The 21,581-nt window shown below is 40.8% G+C and overlaps 1 protein-coding gene across 1 annotated transcript in view; it reads right to left on the reverse strand.

Annotated features, from left to right (window-relative positions):
- The window catches only part of LOC116686800 (probable E3 ubiquitin-protein ligase HECTD4), a 108,276-nt gene that overhangs the window by 74,493 nt on the left and 12,202 nt on the right, over positions 1-21,581 (reverse strand). Inside the window, 19 exon segments of the mRNA XM_032511852.1 lie at positions 947-1,051; positions 1,456-1,575; positions 2,946-3,144; positions 3,474-3,577; positions 4,216-4,369; positions 5,071-5,195; positions 6,751-6,879; positions 8,112-8,232; positions 11,194-11,299; positions 11,566-11,636; positions 11,731-11,873; positions 12,592-12,827; positions 14,040-14,180; positions 14,276-14,389; positions 15,222-15,383; positions 15,935-16,127; positions 17,310-17,480; positions 18,340-18,478; positions 20,304-20,412. Coding sequence (XP_032367743.1) covers positions 947-1,051; positions 1,456-1,575; positions 2,946-3,144; positions 3,474-3,577; positions 4,216-4,369; positions 5,071-5,195; positions 6,751-6,879; positions 8,112-8,232; positions 11,194-11,299; positions 11,566-11,636; positions 11,731-11,873; positions 12,592-12,827; positions 14,040-14,180; positions 14,276-14,389; positions 15,222-15,383; positions 15,935-16,127; positions 17,310-17,480; positions 18,340-18,478; positions 20,304-20,412 — 2,642 coding nt within the window.

The following is a 21,581-nucleotide window of genomic DNA, read 5'->3' on the forward strand; positions in this document are numbered from 1 at the left end:
TTGCAGGTTTTTCAAAACGTATGAACCCTGAAATGTCACAATTTATTTGATCTGACTTTCCGTTTCAAGGGCGCGATTCAATTCAATTCTCAATGTAACTATTTTTAAAGGGGACAACAATGCCACAATAACAGCTGTGAGATAACAGAAGTGTTCTTTCTACTACAACAACAGTTTAACTTTCTCAGAGTCCCGTTGGAGCCCAAAGGCTCACTCTCAGGGAAGGCTAGATGTTTTCAAACGGTGCCTTCAGGGAACCAGGAGGACTTTCCAGTTCTGTTGTCTCTCAGTTATCTTTCACTCTGTCAGTGGCCATGGCATTTGGAAAAGTGCTAAGCCCCTAAGCTAATGTTACCCTGTGTCTTTAGCTGCATGCCACCAGCCGGTAAGCTAACGTTACCCTGTGTTTTTAGCTGCATCTCACCAGCCAATAAGATAACGTTACCCTGTGTTTTTAGCTGCATCTCACCAGCCGTTAAGATAACGTTACCCTGTGTTTTTAGCTGCATGCCACCAGTCGTTAAGATAACGTTACCCTGTGTTTTTAGCTGCATGCCACCAGTCGTTAAGATAACGTTACCCTGTGTTTTTAGCTGCATACCACCAGCCGGTAAGCTAACGTTACCCTGTGTTTTTAGCTGCATGCCACCAGTCGTTAAGATAACGTTACCCTGTGTTTTTAGCTGCATCCCACCAGCCGGTAAGCTAACGTTACCCTGTGTCTTTAGTTGCATGCTACCAGCCGCTAAGTTAACGTTACCCTGTGTCTTTAGCTGTACGCAACCAGAAATAAATCCTGGGGGGATATCGCAGATCCTGCTCTTGATTTTAGTTTGAAATCAAAAGCTCATTTCAATTGATTCAATTGAATTCGATATAAAAACAAAATCGTGACACTCCTAGTAGATACAGACGTTTGGGATTTGCCAGTGCTTCCACTTGTTACCTGAGCTCTGACAGTGCAGGAGAACCCCCACATGGCTTTATCAGGGGTGTTGTGTTCACGTCCACTCCTCATCTCAAAGGAAAACGTCACAGTGTCTCCTTCAACCTGAAATAGGACAGAAAGAAATTGAGCTTTTCAAGCTTGTTTGTGCATCATGTGTTCAGGGTTTCTTGAGTGTCAAATACTTCCATTTCTTGCATTCTGAGACATTTTTAAACCATTTGTTGGTGGAAAGGTCTTTGTATTTGTGAAGGCAAACACAACATTCCAACTGAAAAAGGACACGGAGGTAGACAACTTATTACAGGGACTACAATGAATTCTCAACCGGTTATGACACTTTTAATTTATAACTGATGCCATATATATGAAGGAGGGGAGGGGAGCTGACTGCTGGGCATCAAAGACGTTTTTGCGCTTGTGATTTTCTTTTAGCGCTGGCAAAAATCCTTTTCAGGGGCGCCAAAAATGTCTTTATGCTGGAAAAACACTGTGTGTGCTTCTTTTACCTTGACAAGGTCTTTGGGCCAGCCTGTCCCCAAGACGCTGCGACTGCCATATCCCAGAGTGTTCCCTCCATACTCGGTTACTTTGCGACTGTTGGTGTTGGGGCCGGCGTAGATAACGAGCTGAAACATCAGAGGAAACATTTAGTGCCAAGTATCTCCAACCAGTGCTTTGCAATGCCTGAGAAATAGCACACAATGTGTGTAAGAGCAACAAGCGATGAAGACAATATGTTGATATATGAGGCTAGACTTCGTCTTAAATTTTAGATATCGTAATATTGTGACAAGACACAAGAGTCTTTTCCTGGCTTTAAAATGCTGCAGTACAGTAAAGTGATTTACTAGCTGCAAAATATATTGTTTATTTAGCGTCACTGTGATATTAACTGGCAAAATAACCCCATTGTGAAATGCTGCAACATATCGCAAAAGACACTCAGAGATATTTTTTGTTAGTGTAAAGAAAATATCAGCGAGAAAGTGCAGTTTATAATGTAACTGTATTCTTCTCTTTTTTTTTTAAGTTGTGCCTTTTATATTCAATTCAATGTTCAGTTATTTAATTTGTTTTAAGTTCAACAACACATTTGTTTTAGCAGAATACTCAAAGCAGCAAACTAAGTACACTTTAATATCTGTTTCTTTATCTCAAGTTTTATCGTTATTGCGTTATTCAATGTTATTGCATATGGCGTATTTTCCTTATATTGTGCAGCTCTACTTACTAGCGGTTCTTTTATTTACCTGCTTAGTCATTGTATCCACATTATTGGTGATTATTAATCATAGCTCTCATTGTGTTAATATTTTGTGAAAGCACCAGCAGTCAGTCCCACAATATCACTGCAATATCAACATATTTGGTCAAAATATGATGAGGTTAGTAGTTTTTTTTATTTGATTAGGACAATGCACATTAATCAGCATTTTTGTAAATGTTCCAGTGTTAGCCAGTCCGCTCATTTTCAACTGTAGTCCTAGTTACCCAGCATGCATGTCTTTATGGTGGGAAGAAACCGGAGTACCCGGGGGAAACCCACAGAAACACGGGGAGAACACGGCAACTTCACACAGAAAGGCCCGGAACGACCTGGATTTGAACCCGGAACCTTCTTGCTGTTGCCCCAGCTCTAACTAAAGGCCTTTCGCTCACAGTTTGGGAGGTTTTCCATAACATGGTATCTAATCTACTCTCCTTTTGGGGTTTTTCGTTATGGTCCATGGTAAGTCCATGGTACCTGTTAACAGGTATTGGTCTGAGACAATCATCACTAATCACTGCATAGTTTAGCCACACGGCGAGAACCAAACACACCTTCCACGTTCTGTATGTGTGTGTCGCGTTAGGTCACGGCAGTTTACTACGGCGTCGCTATGACGACCAGCCACGCTTGTGGGTACTAAATCTACAATAGAAGAAAGAGGACAGGGCACCGCGGCCGAGCCGGTGCTAGCAGTGGGTAAGCGTCAGTGTCTGCGACAGTCTGTACCTTGTCGTAGTCGTACTGGGAGGAGCAGCGAGAATCAAAGCGTAGGTACAGGCAGCGGGCTCCTGGGATGTGCACCGTCTCCTTGAACTTATAATTGTCCCTCACAGGGTGCACCGTATCCACGGTCTTCCCAGCAGCCCACGGGGCGGGGATCTTCAGCCCAGTCAGGAAACCAGGCTCCTCACGTTCGTCAAGGATTCTAATGTAAAGGATACAAAACAATCCGACCGCTTTTAGACAACGGAGCTCATGGCAGACAAAGTCACAAGACACTTACACTTAAGTCAAAAGATGCTCACCTATAATCATAATAAAATCTGATTTTATTATTTCAAATGCAGCAAAGTGATGCAATATATAATCAAAGGGGTTCTTAGCGAATTAATTCTTCTTTTCTTCTGGATTAAAGTTGTTAATCACTTATACTCAAACAGACATTATCCTTACATTTAGTTACAAGATGTACAAAGGCCTGTGATGAATTAACATATTTAGAACATTCTTATAGTGGACCTCCAGAAAACGTACTTGTCATCAGCAGCGCATGCCTTCGCCCCCGTCTCTGAAGAGCCCCCTATAGGTGGGGGTTCTTCAGTAAAAAGGGGAGACTGAGTCTTTAGTAGCAGTGCAGTCTAGAAAATCAGAGAGTGGAAATAAAAACATTAACGATGAACGCTTTTTCTACTCAAGGAAAAAAAGTGTGTTCATTTAGCCTGAACCAAGTAGACAAAATATGTATTGCCTCCAACACTGTTAACGGCAGCACATTACAACTTCACCACTTTGGTTTTAAATCAGGAAGTTCAGACACAGTTAACGATTCAAAAGACAATTAAAGTACATACAATTCTTCCCATGTAGATTCACTATGAGTACATAATAATACAATATCACTCAGAAAACTGCATCAAGCCATGTCACAAAAAAGCTTTCCTTGTATCTGTTGTTCTCCCTTTAACTTCACCTTGATCAACTATAAAAATCTGAACAACAGGCGTCACATACTCATGTATTTATGATAATCTACTACACATTACGTTCTCTTCAGTAGTTCAGTAAAATATTAATTTAGCGAGATGATTAAAGCAGCTCAGGTCTCCATGGGCTAATGTAGCTGACCTATACCCTTACATTTATCTGATTTATATTACAGAAAATGTTAGTCTCTCCATAATGTTCATTTAATAAATAGTTTTTAAACCAATAAAAGGAAAAACATGTTTGTTTTTTTAAATGCAAGAATTGCCTTTTGGACCGGCAAGACTCTAACCTGACTGGTGTAGAGGACCAGCTGCACCAGCTGAGGCATGAGGGCGTCTGCGAGCGTGAGGGTCTGCAGGTTGGGGTGCATCAGAGAGGTCAGCAACACGGGCAGCAGGTGCCCCAGCATGGTGGCCTTCGTTACCTGTTCCAGACCTTTCAACCTGAACAAAAAAACACAAAAATACAATTAATGTCCAGGTGTTTATGGTCTTGCCTAGCCAGACCTTCCTGCACAGCGCTGTGGAGGAAGGTCTGGCTAGTCCACACAGCATTCTGGGATGGGAGAAAAGCTTTTTCTGGTTCATTGGCGTTCCTTTAAACCAATCACCATTGTCTTGGGCAACGCTAGGCTGCGGAAAATAGCCTCAGGAAGCAACGTTTAAAAGTAGTTTTAGTCGTGCAACAGACAACTCCAATTGGACAGATAGTCTAGCTAGCTGTCTGGATTTACCCTGCAGAGACCTGAGGACCAGGTAACCATAGTCCTCAGATTGGACAGATAGTCTAGCTCTGTTTGGGGGAGCCACTTATGTTGCTGGCCTGATTTGTTATTCATGCAAGTTTATATAAATGTTTATATATGATTGATCCTATTGAGATTTTGATAAAATTGTCTTAACCCTTGTGTTGTCTCCCTGTTTTAATTTTACTTCTGAACAAAACCAGCCACGTATTTTGCTTTTTTTTGACAATTTGATTAAAAGAAACACAAATTTGTGATGTTATTTGAAAATGGGTTAAATTAGACCCGAGGACCAGGAGGGTTAATTAAGCCGCTCTATCCAGGCTGAACAAAGGGTTATTTCCCCATACCATGAAAAGGTGCCGTACATTTGAATGAAAGATGCCGTTAAACGTTTACCTGGTTTCTCTGTCGGCGATGTCGCTGTTAATGAGCGCGGTGGTCACCTGCTGCAGCGTCTCCAGCACTTCATCACATCCCACCAAGATCTTGGTTGCCAGGGAGAGGATGCTGCACTGCAGCTCCTAGGGACCACAAACACACACAATATTCCCAAACTTTCGTAACACTGATTTCATGATTTGGAATCATCATCATCATCTCTTTCATGTAATATGGAAGTTATAAACACAGCTTTTAAAAGGTGCAGTTCGAGAAGAACTACATGAAGCAGGTAATAAAAAAAACAAAAAAACAACAACAACAACATCCGACTCCTCTGGCGCCACCTACAGCCTGTAGTGCGATTTGCAAAAGAAACACAGCTCCCTGTTCAGATGCACCAATCAGGGTTAGGGTGGGGGGTGTTTAACGCGTGTCAATCACTGCTCATGCACACGCATTCCTCCCCTCCCCCTCCCCCCAATAAGAGAGTTAGGTTTCTGCAGATTAGTTTCCCGCCTTTTACACGCACTCTCTCGTGCACAGCTCTCCCTTGTGGGGTGCGGCTAAGTCTTGGATCTTCACAATCCTCCCTACAGCACCTTTAAGTCTACATATATACGATATTGGCCCAATCTGGGCTGTGCATTTACACCAGACTGTTGCACTTCCATCTTTTATATTGTTTATATCATTTATATCGAAGGAGGAAGAAACCACGCGCCCGAGGGCTGGGCAATTAATCAACATTTTTATCGTAATTACAATTTCGACTCCTAACGATCTCAAAAACAAAGAAAAACTCTTATTTGGCACATCATGTTCTGCAAGTAAACTCTTATTTTGTCTTGTGTTCTTAATGGTTTGTTTTTTTAAGTATGAGGGATATTTCACTGTTGATTTGTTTAAATGTTTTGCTGATTTTTGAGTTCAATAAATGCAATATATTTTCCAGATGTCTGTCCAGATATTTTCCAATGCCTAATTGTGTGAAATCACCTGATGTCATCACGTTACATGACGTCATCACGTTACATGACACCTGGCGTTTCTGTTGCAGATGAAACTATCGAAACGCATTGACACTTTGCTTATTAAAGTGAGCATATCTCAAAAACTAAATAATGTCCATAGATCAAATAAGTTCTGGAGTTTTGAGAAATATTTTCTTCATGTTCCTACATTTACAAAATAAAAAAAAAATTGTTTATTTAGAAATATTTTATGAAAAGATGTCAGATTTTCTATTTTATTTATTTTATTAACAACCCTATTTCAACCCTTTTACTAATTATGATGGCTAACTGACTGACATAACCATTCAGCTTGTGGGTTGAACTGATTTTAGGGACATGAAGCATTTGAAGGTACTCCAAGAAATGACATCACAATGAGGAAAAATAAGCAAAATATATGCAGGCAATGTCTATCGCACAGTTCAAAAGAAGCGTTATTATGAATCCCACTTGGTTTGTGAGCATGGACCTCTGGCCAATCGTAGCGCGTGAATGCTTAAAGGGCGGGGCTTAAACTGCAGTGGGTTCCATAACAACGCTTCAATAACACTGCAACGAGCCCAAATTACTATGCAGCGGCATAAAAAATACATTCATCTCCCGTTACTCACACACACACACACACACACACACACACAGACAGACACACACAGACGTAGGGGAACTTAAAGGGGATGTTTACCTGTACCTTCATTGTTTCCCCCTGTAGGGAGCTGTCGCTGTCGTCGTTGTCATCCGGGCGGATGAGAACGGTGTTGCTGAGCAGGTGGTTCTGAACCGCCATGAGGTAGCGCAGACTGGGCGAGACCACCTGCAGAGAGGGAAGACCAGCGCGACGTTACACCGGCGGGTCAGGTACACAGGGTCGGCCCGGAACAATTATTACATCATTCTCCAACTGGCAATATGTTTACGGAAACGTGATTTCTTTGTTTAACCGCTATGAATTGCTAGGATTAGCTAACGTCTTAAGGTGTAGGGCTGGGAGTTGTTTAATTGTTGTCAAATTGTAATTATATAAGTGATTATTGGCCGGACTATATATTTTTGTTATTTCTATTGTTAGTTGTTAAACTCCGGACCCAGTTATAAGTAAATCCAGACCAAGTATCCACTTTGTGTTATAAAAAATGCCTATTGATTGAATTAATTGTTAGTAATGTTGAATACATGCAGAAAATGTTTTACAAAAAAGTTAAAAGGCAAAAAAAATGACTTAAAAAAAAAAAAAAAGGTACAAAATACCGGTATCCAAATGGCTCCCAAAGTTGAGCAAGAAAACAGAGAACTCAACTTGAATGTGTGTCGCTTAAAAGGCAAAAAGTGAGTTGATTAAATGTTTTTTGTTATTATTTATTTTGGAGAACGCCTGCTATACTCTATACGTCCATCTATCCATCCATCCTGCAGGACCTGGGTGTGTATTTCAGGCCTGTGTGTAGTGTGTAATAACAACAGTGTACATTGTAATTTCCCCATAAGGAATCAATAAACGAGAATTATAAATTATAAATTATTATAGAGAATTTAGAAGTAAGACAGTGGGATTGGCCCGTTCTGGGAACAGCAAGGACTGCGGGTGGATAGAGCAACGGCTTAAATATCTATCCATCCATCTATCCATCTATCCATCCATCCATCCATCTATTTATCCATCTATATAGCCATTCTTCTATAGCCATCCATCCATCCATCCATCCCCTTTACATATCTATCCATCCTTCTACATATGCATCTATCCTTCTATCTATGTATCTATCCATCCATCGGTATATATAATAGGTAATAAATTTATGTTTTTGAAATTTTCTGAGACAATTAAATGTACAGTAAAATTGGGAATTGTTCCAGCTCTAAAACAGGGTTCAAATATTCAGATTTCACCAGCCACTCAGTAGATGGACATTGCTGATTCTTCTGGCTGGTGAGTAAATCAAACATACCAGCTACTTGCATATTTTTACCAGCATTAGGCCGGTGGATGGTGCTAATTTTGAACCCTGGCTGTAAGTCAACACATGTGTCGTTACTGAAGAGTCATACTGGCACGGTGGAGAGCAGCTTCTGGAAGTCGTCCCGGGCAACCGTCTGACATTTGGTGATGACGAGGCAGGATTCCCGGACCACAGTCTTCAGGATACAGTGCAGCAGCTCATCACTCAATCTGTAAGAGAGAGACTTCTGTCACTAACTCACAGAAAACAATCTGTCCCCTGTGTGGTTTAAATCAGCAGGGACCCCGTATCTGAGAGATGGACGGAGCAGGGACCCCGTATCCGAGAGATGGACGGAGCAGGGACCCCGTATCTGAGAGAGGGACGGAGCAGGGACCCCGTATCCGAGAGAGGGACGGAGCAGGGACCCCGTATCTGAGAGAGGGACGGAGCAGGGACCCCGTATCTGAGAGAGGGACGGAGCAGGGTACAAAAACAGATTAAGAACATAGTCTGTAAATTGTAATTAATAAAGTATACATTATCAGCCGTAAATGTGAGGACCCCCTGCGGTAACTGTGAGGACCCCCTGGGGTAACTGTGAGGACCCCCTGTGGGATGGAGAGCTTTTGTTTTTGTTTGTCAGTATGTGTGTATGTCACTGATGTGTGTTTATTTTTATTTTAATGTCAACTGTAAAATTACAAATGTTATTGATGCCATTGCTCCCACTAAGGTCAAAGTTGTCTCTGGTAAGAAAAGATCTCCATGGAGAAATGTCCTACTGGTGAGAACAGGAAAAAGAGAGTGTAGGAAAGCTGAACAAAGGTGGCGAAAAACAAATCTCCTGGTCCATTATAACACCTATAAAGAGAGACTTCGCATTTATAATTTGGAACTGAGGAATGCAAGAAGGTCCTTCTTCTCTGATATTATCTCTAGAAACAATAATAATTCACGTGCGTTGTTTGCTACTGTTGATAGGTTAACAAACCCTCCAGGACCAGTAGCATCTGAACTTTTATCTACCAAGGCCTGCAATGACTTTGCATCCTTCTTCAAAGACAAAATTCAGAAGATTAGACAAACAGTCAGTGCCTCCATATCAAGTTCAGGATATGTGTTGTGTTGTTCAAGCAAAACTAGTTCCAATATGACAGAATTTTACACGATCAACCATACAAACCTGGAGGACATTATACAACATCTGAAAACCTCGACCTGTTGCCTTGATATTCTACCAACGGGACTTTTCAAAAATGTTTCCAATTGTTTGACTTCTGATCTTCTACAGATTGTGAACACATCTCTTCTTTCAGGAATCTTTCCAAAGGCCCTGAAAACTGCAGTAATCAAGCCACTTTTAAAAAAGAACAACCTAGACAAGTCACTAATGAGCAACTATAGGCCAATATCAAACCTTCCGTTTTTAAGTAAAATCATTGAAAAGTAGTCTTTCAACAACTCAACCATTTCTTGTCACTAGAAGCAACGTTTTGATACTTTCAGTCGGGTTTCCGACCACACCACAGCACTGAAACGGCTCTTGTCAAGTCTTTAATGACATCCACCTAACACAGATAATGGCAAAATTTCAATCTTAGTATTACTTGATTCGTGCTGCATTGACACGGTTACCATGACATATTACTAGACCGATTGGAAAAATGGGTGGACTTTGCTGCTTAGTACTAAACTGGTTGAATCCTACCTAAAGAAAAGGGATACTTTGTGTCAATAGGTAATTATGCTCTGAGCGTACAAATTGACGGTGCGGAGTTCCGCAAGGCTCCATTCTGGGGCTTCTGTTTAACATCTACATGTCCACTGGCTCAGATTATGGAGAAAAACAAAATAGTTACCATAGTTATGCGGACGACACAAAAATTTACATAACTATCGCCAGGGGACTAAGCCAATACAAAAAATGACTAAGTGCATCGAACAAATTAACGACTGGATGTGCCAGAACTTTCTGAAATTAAGAAGGAAAAACTGAGGTAGTTGTTTTGGAAAAAAAGAGGAACGATTAAAAGTCTGCACTCAGCTCAAACAACAATTTTTAAACAAACAGACACAAGCCAGAAATCTTGGTGTAGTCATGGATCAGAACTGAACTTTAACAGCCACATTAAGACAATAACAAAGTCAGCCTACTATCACCTAAAGAATATATCAAGGGTTAAAGGACTTAGTGTCAACAGGATTTGGAAAAACTTGTCCATGCTTTCATTTCAGTAAACTTGACTACTGTAACAGGTCTTTACAGGTCTCCCTAAAAAATCAATCAGACAGCTACAGCTGATTCAGAACCCTGCTGCTCGAGTCCTCACTAAGACCAAGAGACTGGATCACATCATCAGTCCTCACTAAGAGCAAGAGACTGGATCATCACTCCAGTTCTGAAGTCTTTACACTGGCTTCCTGTGTCTCAAAGAATTGATTTCAAAGTACTCTTGTAGTTTATAAATCCCTAACGGTTTAGGTCCAAAATACATTTCTGATCTGCTACTACACTATGACCCCCCCAGACCTCTCAGGTCATCTGGGACAGGTCTACTTTCTGTCCCCAGAGTCAGAACTAAACAGGGGTGAAGAGCTTTCAGTTTCTATGCTCCTCATATTCTGAATAAACTCCCAGAAACCTGTAGATCCGGCTACTCTCAGTTCTTTAAATAAGGCTGAAGACCTTTCTTTTTGACGCTGCCTTTCTTTAAATGACTGCTCATTTCTTTAAATTTCTTATGCTGCACTGTAACTTTTAGTCTTGCGTTTTATGTGTCCTAATGTTTCTATTTTGTTTTTAACTGTCTATTCATGTGTTTTACTGGTTTTTAATGCTTATGATTTTTAACTGTTTATACTTGTGTTTTATCTGTTTAACTGATTTTGTGTGAAGCTCTTTGAATTTCCCTGTTGCTGAAATGTGCTCTACAGATAAAGCTGCCTTGCCTTGCCTCAAGTTCCCTCATGTTTTGTTAACTGTTTTGTCTGATTGTAAATGTACTAGTGCCTTTTTTTTGCCTTTAAGGACCCCCTCGAAAACGAGATGTCACATCTCAAGGGGTTATCCTAATAAAGAATCTCCAACATGTTGTGTTTTTATGACGTTGTGCTGTGCGGTTATCAACGGCCAGTGGAAATTATTATTGTTATCTATTATACCCTGTAGTTCCAGGAAAGCCCCTTACCTGTAGTGGTCATCTTCTTCACTCCCAAACCTGTTCTTCTGCAGCTGGTCTGCCAGGTTAGTGAGGATGACATCCCGGAGATGAGACAGGCCGCTGTTCCTTTCACCTTCGAGTGACGCACACAATTACAGATTATTATTAGATATATTCACCGCAAAACAGTAAAAGCACCCTCATGTTAAAGATAAAAAAACATTTCTCTGTTTGTTCATCTCACTTCAATTTTATTTGTTCCAAAATGGGACAAACTGACACATAATACATATACATATATTAAAAAAGTGATACTTGGTGCCTGTGTATTGATACAGTATTGATACTCTAAATATCGCAATACTACGCTGTATCGATATCTATTAGTGTCATAGTCACCTTCAGTTAAAACCAGTTTCAGCAGTTTCTTGAGTTCAGCCTCCCCCTGATACAACGTATTCAAGCCTGAGCTGCAGAGAGACAGAAGACAAACAAAGAATCATTATGATCACCGATTAAACAGAAACCCCCACATGTCTCCTGCATGCGGAGCTCCTGACGTACCTGATGGCCAGGCACACCTCCTTCTGGATCTCTGCTCCGATCTGGTCCACTGGAGCCATGAGGAGCTGCCACAGGAGAAGGCCCGAGCGACGCACACTCTCCCTGTTCTGCTCCGACTGAGGGTTGAAAAACCTAAACACCACCTGGACGGCACAGACACAAAACAACGTTATTACCTGGGCTGGAAGAAGAAGAAGACAAATGACAAACACAGTTATCACTGAATCTTGAAACCTTTAGTCTTTAAATCCAAACGGCAACGTTTCTTGAAGGCATTAGCATGTTTGTTGTGTATCAACCGGGATTCAAACTCACAACCCTCAGACATCAAGGCCAAGTCTCGCTTAGACTTAGACTAGACTTGGACTTGGCTTCATTAACTTGTGGAGCTAACTGCCAGGTCAGAAACAATCTATGGCTTCACATTTCGAACCAGGGTTTCAGATTTCAAACTAGTGCAAAAAGGTAAATTATCAAAAAGCCTGAAAGACGGAAGTTAGGACGGATATCCAAAGACTTGTTATTGCTATGATGTCGCGATATATAGGGCATGGTTTTCCCTGAATGTGTGCAAGCCAAACCAGCAGAGCTGCCCAGCCCCTAAAAAATACTCAAAAAACACACAAACAATTTTCATTTTCTGCAAAACTGTACCCAGCTGCACCTGCAACCAATCCAATCCAATCCACTTGGTTTCTATAGAACATTTTACAAAACACAAAGTTACCAAAGTGCTGCACAGAAAACTCAAACATCCAGAACAATCAATATGAAATATTGTGAAAACAAAATAAGAGCATTGGGTTTAAAAAAAATAAAAAACAGATAAAATTGAATGATTACTAAAATACAGCAACCGACCTGGAAGACCACCAGGATGCAGCGTATGATGCAGGTGTCTCCGTGGACCATGGCCTTCTCCATGATGTCACAGATGCTGCTGAAGTGGCGGGCCTCGATGGGGTGCTGTTTCCCCAGCAGCGCCCCCAGCGGCAGGCTGTTGCTGCTGGCCGCCAGCAGGTTGAGCTGATGGATGCACATGGCGCCGACGTGATGGAGCAGCTGGTTGATCACGTCGCCGGTGGCAACCGTTTCCTCTGTGGAGAGACACGCGTCGGAGACGGACAGACGTCAGACCTGACACGAAGAGCGTCTGTCGCAGGGCCATTTAGGCAAAAAAAATCACACTCAAATGAAAATAAAAATACGCAGTTACAGAAATTTTAAGTAAACGGGAACTTGGCCTGCACGATTTATCGTTATAAAATCGTGATCTCGATTCACCCTGTTCACGATTTAATTTTCAAATAACTTAGATTTTTTTCTTAACCCTCATGTTGCCCTCATGTTGTCCTCATGTTGTCCTCATGTTGTCCTCATGTTGTCCTCATGTTGTCCTATATCAATGTTCTTTTTAATTCCCCAAAATAACATGATTGATTCCAACGCTCTTTGCCAAGTACAAATCTCTACTTTCATTAATTTTGGGTCTTATTATATTTTATAGCATTGTAAAACAAAGTGAAGTGTTGTTGAAATAGTGTTGAGTAAAAGTTGACATATTCCAGTCTGTGATTATCATCAACATCCATTCCTTTAATTTTAGTCTCAATAATTCCTAATTTCTGCTTTTCTAACTCAAACATTAGGTATAATTTCCTATAAATGAGGTTTATTGACCATAAATTAAAAAAAATAACTGTAAAACTAAAGTTAATAAGTTAGTGTTACGTAGTGTTAAAAGTCAAACAAAGTGACAACCATTGAAAAAAAAGCGTCAAAAGTGATAAAAACGTTGATTAAAAGCTTAAAAAAAAAAAAAAGGGTTGATTTTCAATTTTGACTGGAAGACAACACGAGGGTTAACCCACATGTTTTTCCTTGGGTCAAATTGACCCATTTTCAGTTAATTTTTTTCTTGTCTTAAACAATGGGCTGTCGAAATAAGCGCTGAAAATGTCAACATTAAAAGTACCAAAACAATTTGGAAAAAAACTAAAAAAAAAGCACCCACAACATTGAAAAAGTGACAAAAATGAGGGGAAAAGCGACAATAATGTTGAAAATAAAAATGTTTTTGTTTTTCCATGGTTGACGGGAAGACAACACAAGGTCTAAGCAACAAAAAAATAAAATAAAAATAAAAATCTTCATTGATAATTTTCCCAGAATCGAGCCGGCCCAACTGGAACTACATAAAAACTCAAAGTAACGGACCCTCTGAAAGTAACTCAAACTAACAAACCCACTCTAAGCTCAAATGAAACTGAAAAGTCGAATCTGTTGAAACCTGGGCCTGGCGGTCCTACCTTTGGGTTCCTTGATGACGTGGCTGACACCGAGCCTATGGCACACGTGGTGAAAGGCCTGGTTCCCGGGGTTGCACCACTGGTCGATGTAGTCGCTGGAGCAGGTCCAGATCAAGTTGTTTAGTGCATCGTAGCACGCTCCTGTGAAGCCAAACATTACACAGACACGCTGTATGTCACTTACACTGGTGGTGCATTGCTGTGGAACTATCGGGGGGGGGGGAAGCTGAGCTCACCTAGCCCCGCCACCTGCGCCCCCCGGCCCAGAGAACTGCCCGGGGCGTCGATGAGGTCCGCCCGGCTGCTGAACTGACCGTCCGCCAGGCTGAACACAAGGCTGGAGGCTAGAACTGAGCAAAAGTTGTAAAGTTAAAGTAGCAAATAAGCCAATTACTGACAGTGTTATATAGCACAAAGCATCGGGTGTTACCTTCTTTATAAAACTTTTCATTGATTATTAAAATCACAAATATTACACTTTGTGTTACCGGAGCTACCAGTGCAAGTAAGGTACAACGTAGAGTAGGGCTGAACCACATGAAGGAAATAGCTAATTGCGATTATTTTTGACTGATATTGTGATTGTGAGATTATTCACGATGATAAGTTTGTATCGTTATTCTCAGTTTCACTAAAAAAACATTAAAATGACCAGTAATTAAAATGATTATAGTCATGTGCTATATGTTTGCAAGGATCTGTACAACACAAAGAGTTTATCTTGAGTCTGGAGGATAGGAAGCTGTGATCAGAACATTTATTATAGTTTGGAGGGGACTTGAAATTGTCGCATTCTGTCTCCGTCTTCAAGAAACGTCTCAGGGAAAAACTGCTTTCTTCATATTGTTGATTATTCTGTAAGTGCTACAACTTGTGCTTAGATCGTTTATCTGTTGTTTTGTTTTTTGCAAATGTCTTTATTTTGTCCATGGTAAATTGAGTTTTTGGTTGGTATGTTATTTGTTGCATGTTTATTGTTTTCGGGCCCCTTATGAAAAGCTTTTAGTAGATTATTTGGGGTTCCCCATTTAATGCGGCCTGTATACGATCATTGTACCTCATGAAATAGTGTTTAAATATACAATGATGACAAGTGTGAAATAAATAATCCCTCAGCAGCATAACTGACGTAATGACAACAAAGATCAACTCAGTGGAGGAGTAACATGTGTCTGCTCTTACTTTTGAGAGAGGAGAGGCTGCTGGTTCCTCCGAACAGGGAGCGCGTGGCGGAGCTCCCCGACACCCCCGGGGGGGACACCAGCATCACCAGGTAGGTCCCACACACGTACATCGGGGTCTTCCTCAGCGTCTTCAGAGGGAGGCCACAGCTGGTGTTGACCACTAGAAAAGAGTCACACACAAACGTATGCTGAACAACAATAACATCCACCAGGAAAGGCACATTAACCCAATTAAAAAAATAGAACACTGTTTTGTTTTGTTTTTTAATTTTGACATTTGACACTTTCAACGCATTATTATTTTTATTTTTTTCCACTAACACCAACTTACTAACACTACTTTTACTACTTTTTGGAATCCATGGTCAGTAACCCTCATTTGTCTAGAATTTTACCTAATATTCAAGCTAATAAAGCAGAAATTAAGAATTATTTTGACTAATAGTTAAGATCAAAGGTACGTATGTTGAGTGGACGCTGATTTGAAACCATTTCAATTGGTACACCCAACATTCAGTGAAAGTAATTTATTGGATTTTAAAGAGCGTTGTAAGGAATCCAACCGTTTTACTGGTAATTTGGTTAAAAAGAAACTCATATTTCAGATATTCTGTAGACATTTTTTAAAGGGGTCAAATTTGACCCGAGGACAGCGGGAGGGTTAAAGCATGTATCATTTTTGGATGACTACAAGACGTGCTGATGACTCACCAGACTGTTCCTCTTTGACGGTGTTGGTGATGGCCGAGCCCGTGAGAGCAGCCAGCGTGGCCGAGTGGGACGCCCGGAAGCGGGACATTCGACTCAAGAGAAGCTCATTCAAGCACTTTGAGGACTCACCTTCTTTGCGAGTTAGAATAACTCTCTCCTGCAAGATGTCTGCAACACATAGGCCTGTCTGTGTCTGCACCATGGCCACAGGGGGAGAAAAAAACAAACAGAGATGGAACAAAGACATCAACAAACTCAAACCGCTGTATATAGAGCTCAGGGGTTAAATCCCATTGATTTCCTCCATAAGGATATTGATTAAAAACCATAATGTAAAAACCATCCGAGGCAGACTGGCTCTTTGCTACGAGGTTATTGAAATGAAGGTTCTGCTCCTGTAAAAGCTAGAAGTTCACATGCAATCAACTTTGATTTTTTGGGAAAAACAGGTTTCATTCACGATCTTATGAAGCAAAACTACACTACCCACAATCCCAAGCACAACAGCGACGTCTCTAAATGGTCTAACAGACGCTTGACTGTACCCCTGAACGGCTGGAGAAGGCTGTAACCACTTAAGTCTTTAATACTTTCTGTACACAGTCTTGTACCTTTGCCTTTTTGACATTTCCAATGAAATGTGTTGTAGTCATGATTCCTCTCATGGCCGGCTGGGCTTTAGTTTCAGACGTAAAAAAGGCCTTTCATACGCAATTTCTGAAACGTCGTGCCAATGAAAGAATTGAAATGGATGCGGAACTACGTTCTTGACCTAATAGCTCAATATCGATAATCTAGGGGTGACAATTGGCGCTTTAACAAAATATCTTCACTCTTAGATAAATAATCATCAGCAATGTTGACATAATGTCTCCGTGGGTAAAATGATAGAAGAGCTAAAACAGTCTGGTAAGTTCAGTAAATGACATCACTTCACTGTAATGCATGTGATGCACTGCTGATTTTGCAGGTTTTCCTACGTCTTTTTTGTCATAGGTTCACTTCAACTGTGAGAGACGGAGTCTAAAACCAAAATCCAGAAAATCCCATTGCATGATTTTTAAATAATGAATCTGCATTTTATTGCATGGCTTAAGTATTTGATACATCAGAAAAGCAGAATTTAATATTTGGTACAGAAACTTTTGTTTGCAATTACAGAAGTCATTCGTTTCCTGTAGTTCTGGACCAGGTTTGCACAATTACAGACCTCTACAGGCTTTGTAAGTAGGAAAACCGGCAAAATCAGCAGTGTATGAAATATTTGCTCTCCCCACTGTACGTTCATATCACAATATCCCAAATTTAAGACGATATCTAGTCTCATATCTCAATATTGATATCTTGCCCAGCCCCAATAGAGTACAGCACTCACAGACAGGTGAAAGACATCCATGAAGACAGAGTGTCCCTTCTGTGTCTTCTCGTTGAGGCTGGCCGGGGACCAGACCCAGTACAGGTAGGTTCCATCGGAGCACAGGTGCAGCGTGGTCATGCTGCTGCCAACAGGGAAGTGGTGCACCGGCATGGGCACGATCTGGCACACCTGGAACGGCACGGTCAGCGTGAGCCTCGGTACGGCGGCCTCGGCATTTCAACTAAAAGCGGTTTGGATTCACTGAACTTAGCTTTTATATAGCAGCTGGTTTCATGTGTGTTTTAAAAGAAAAAAAGATTAAGACCTATCTTGTGTTGTCCTTCCGAGTCAAAATAGAAAATGTACAATTTTTACACTTTAGTCACTTATTCTGCTGTTTTTTTTGTTTGTTTTTTACATGTTTGTCTCTTCAACGTTTTTCTAAAACATGCATCATTTGTGCTTTGTTTCCACCACCATCAGTTTACACGTACTAACTAACTAACTAACTAACTAACTAACTATTTGTTGCATGAGAGATGAAGCACTAAATATGATCATACTGCATTCTGTCTCTACTATTATATGAACTATGGACTGTCTGACTGCTCAGAACTCTATGCACCGTCTCTACTAATGCACGTTGATAACGGACTAACATGATCCTAATGCGTTCTGCGTTTTATGTCTTTTTTAAGTACTGCTATAAAGAAAAAGCCCCTTTAAGGATTGCGCTACTGGTTAATGTCAAACTGCATTTTGTTGTACTGGTTGTACTTCCTTGTGCAATGACAATGAAGTTGAATCTAATCTAATCTAAAACTGCATTAAAAGGACAACTAAGCAGTTATGTGAGACATGTTGAAAATGAAATGTATTAAGACTATGTTAAAGATACTGAATAATTCAACATCAAATTTAAAACCTGTGACTGTATGTTTTCTTTACGGGAAGCATTTTTGTACTTTTCTTTCATTTGAACTTTTTTATCCTGCGCTCTTGACTGCAAACCCAGTTCTGGGACCAGCGGACTGAGCGTGTGCCGTACCTGGAGGGTGAAGGGGTCGATGACCTGGCACAGCTGATGGGGTTTGGCATCAAAGGAGGAGGGACGGTGGAGGAGGCGGCCGCTGCAGACCACCACCCAGCCTGGCTCCAACTCTTCATTTCGACAATACACAAAACCCCTGCACAACACACACACACACACACACACACCGCATCGTTTTACATGTTCTGTATTGTGTACTCATTTAATACTTAAAGGTGGAGCTTTGTGAGAGAAAACCCAGGTGAGACTTGACACTTAGATTTGATGCAAAATAACATCACGTTTGTACTGGAATGGCTTTGAATGACGACCGAAAACGCTCGTCTTTTACTGAGAACATTTATTGTTCTCTATTTCGCAGTTTACACACAAGAAAAGAACAATTTAGGCCTGGCAGATCTGAAAAAAATGCATCTAGCATCTCTCGTTCATCTGTAAAAACTAGCAAGAATACACAGACAACTTCCAGGTAGGCTACTTCAAAATAAAAGCACTTCTTGTGACGGTCTGCAGCAAACTAAATTTCTATTAATCAAATAAAGTTGTGTATACGCTCAAGTATCAGCTATAAATCCAGTAATTAGTGAGTTTTAATGACACTGTAATTTAACATTTCCTTAGACACCACACATTTCTTTGTTTTAAACAAACATTTCACAACATTGTGTACATCATCTACCAATTGATTGTGTTAAATTCTATGCTGATGTTAAAGGGTAAATACTGTTTTTTTCCAACCTGGACCCTATGTTCCTATGTTCCTGTGTCTAAGTGACTGATGGAACAACCATCTTAACTGCAATGTAAGTTAATAGGACAACTGTCCAGCTTGTATTTACCTTCACAAAAGATCTTGCTTTACCATCGCCAGGCTCAGATTAATATTCTAAGTGTCTGACAACATTATGGAAAGGATTTCTTAGAAATTGCGTTTTAATCCATGTAAATAAACAGTAGTTATCGCATGGTAAAACACCCTTCATTCAAAGTGTAAACAAAATAAAAAAGTAAAGCAGTCTTCGTCGTCTTTCCACTTTTCCAACATCCCCACAACTCTAATTTGGTTGAAATATACACGAAGTACAGATTTACATGTAAAAATATGTTTGCTCTACACACGCTTAAAGTACAACCTCAGAGCTGTTTCTGGTTAAACAGAAAGGTCCTAAAGAGGTTTTTAAAAAGGTCTATCTGTGTAGGGATCCTTTCCATAATGTTGTCAGACATTTGGAATAATATTCTGAGCCCCTCAGAGGCAAAAAAACACTTTTAGTGGACTAAATTAAGGATGCACATTTGCCCCATAGGGTTACATCGCAGCCCGGTCTGTGCCTGTCAGTGACAGCGTTCACGCTTAATACTGGACCTGTATCACAGATCATTGTTCCTATCAGTCCTTATACACAATACAATAGGAAAATAGGTTGGGAGATAAATACGAAATTACAAAGAAATTAAACTCTTGTTTACCCTATTCAATGCTGACAATGACATTATTTAAGGGTGGCCTTTGTTGGCCTGCCAGTTCACAGCTGTTGTGTGTCTACAACTGTAGTTGTTGCTCCTCATTGGTAAGAAAAGCTCTGATTGATGGAGGTTATTGCTGTAGTATGAGTCCAACTGAGTCATTTCCTGACAGAAAAGTTGTTACTTCTAGCATTCAATTAACTCTCTCACGGGCCTAAACCTGGCACATTCATCTTTTCTGCGAGTGAAAAAAAAAGGTGATAAACTTTTGGCTGGAGCATGTGAGCGGAGTGGTGAAGTGAGAATTTCTGATCCTGGCTCACAGACAGAACCACTTCCTTACAGAGGACTTGGTTTGAAAAAACGTCCCTGAAACAACACCATGGGAAAGGTAAAGTAATAAGGGATATTTCACCTTCTCTTTCTTTCTCTCCTGCTATTCTTCAAGTGCTGAGGATATAAACAAAGGCAGACGAGAAGGAGGGTCGCTTTACCTCAGTGTCCCGTGTAGACCAGAGCCCAGCTTGCTGAGTCCTCTCCCAGAGGAGTTGGTGGTATACAGGTAGAGTCCGTCTGTGGCTAGACAGCGGCCCAGGTCTGTGTCTGCAAGACACAGGGACAAAAAGAATTCAATATAAAAAAAGATAATGACAGAGAGATTGTAATGAAAAGTAGGTGGAGGGATCAACAGAGGGAAGTGGAGAGTTGTGAGGATTGTGATGCCTCCAGAGAACAAACCCCAGTGATCTAGTGTCAGGTTACCGTAAAATGTAAATATGCAAACCTGCTTTATTGATATATGCCCTGGTCAGCGTCTGTCCCCCTACAAGGTCAGAGAGTGGACATGACACTCCCCTCTTCTGCTTTACCTTCATACAGTCTGGATCCATGGAAGTATACGTATCCAGGATGTAGCCTGACGTGCCGTGCGTTATACTGCGTCTCTCACCTTCCGCTCTCTGAGTGTCGCCGTTCTCGAAATTCCTTCTCTTCAGTAAACGACGTGCGAGCTAACAAGCTCCACGCTGAAAACGGCAAGTTTTGAAGACTATTTGGATGGTGCAACAGGTCTGGCCCACTTGGTTCTTTCGGGGAATGATTGTAAAGATTTAAAAAGAATATGTTTATTTAGTTTATGACTATTTAGCAGAGCCACAGTCTGTGCATCCGGAGCTCAGCGACGCCCAAGACGATCGTGATTGGTTTGAAGAAATGCAAACCCAGAGCGTTTTTTCTTCTATCCCAGAATGCATCTGTGGTGTGGCCAGACCTTACAACAGCTGGAACAGCTCTTTACAGTCATAGCTCTCATTTCTTCACTGTGCAATCCTGTACATTACATACAGTAAATGAGGCAAAATGAGCCTTGTATGGAGCTGCAACTATTGATTATTTTTATTGTGGGTTAATCTGTTGATTATTTCCTGGATGAATGGATTAGTTGTTTGGTTTCTAAAATGTCAGAAAATGGTGAAAAATGCGGATCAGTGTTTCCCAAAAAGCCCAAGATGATGTCCTCAAATGTCTTGTTTTGTCCTCAACTCAACGATATTCAGTTTGTTGTCACAGAGGAGAGAAGAAACTAGAACATATTCACATTTAACAAGCTGGAATCACACAAGTTTGACCTTTCTTACAATTGATAATCATAGGAGTTCAAGCCTTCTACCCGGCAATTTACTTTCATCCCTCCATTTTGTTTTGGGATTCACACACTTGCATGCATTGAATAAATAAAACAGAAAGCCTTTTAAACCTGCAAGCCAGAAAAC

This window comes from Etheostoma spectabile, unplaced genomic scaffold (assembly GCF_008692095.1).
Source record: "Etheostoma spectabile isolate EspeVRDwgs_2016 unplaced genomic scaffold, UIUC_Espe_1.0 scaffold498, whole genome shotgun sequence".
Lineage (NCBI taxonomy): Eukaryota > Metazoa > Chordata > Actinopteri > Perciformes > Percidae > Etheostoma > Etheostoma spectabile.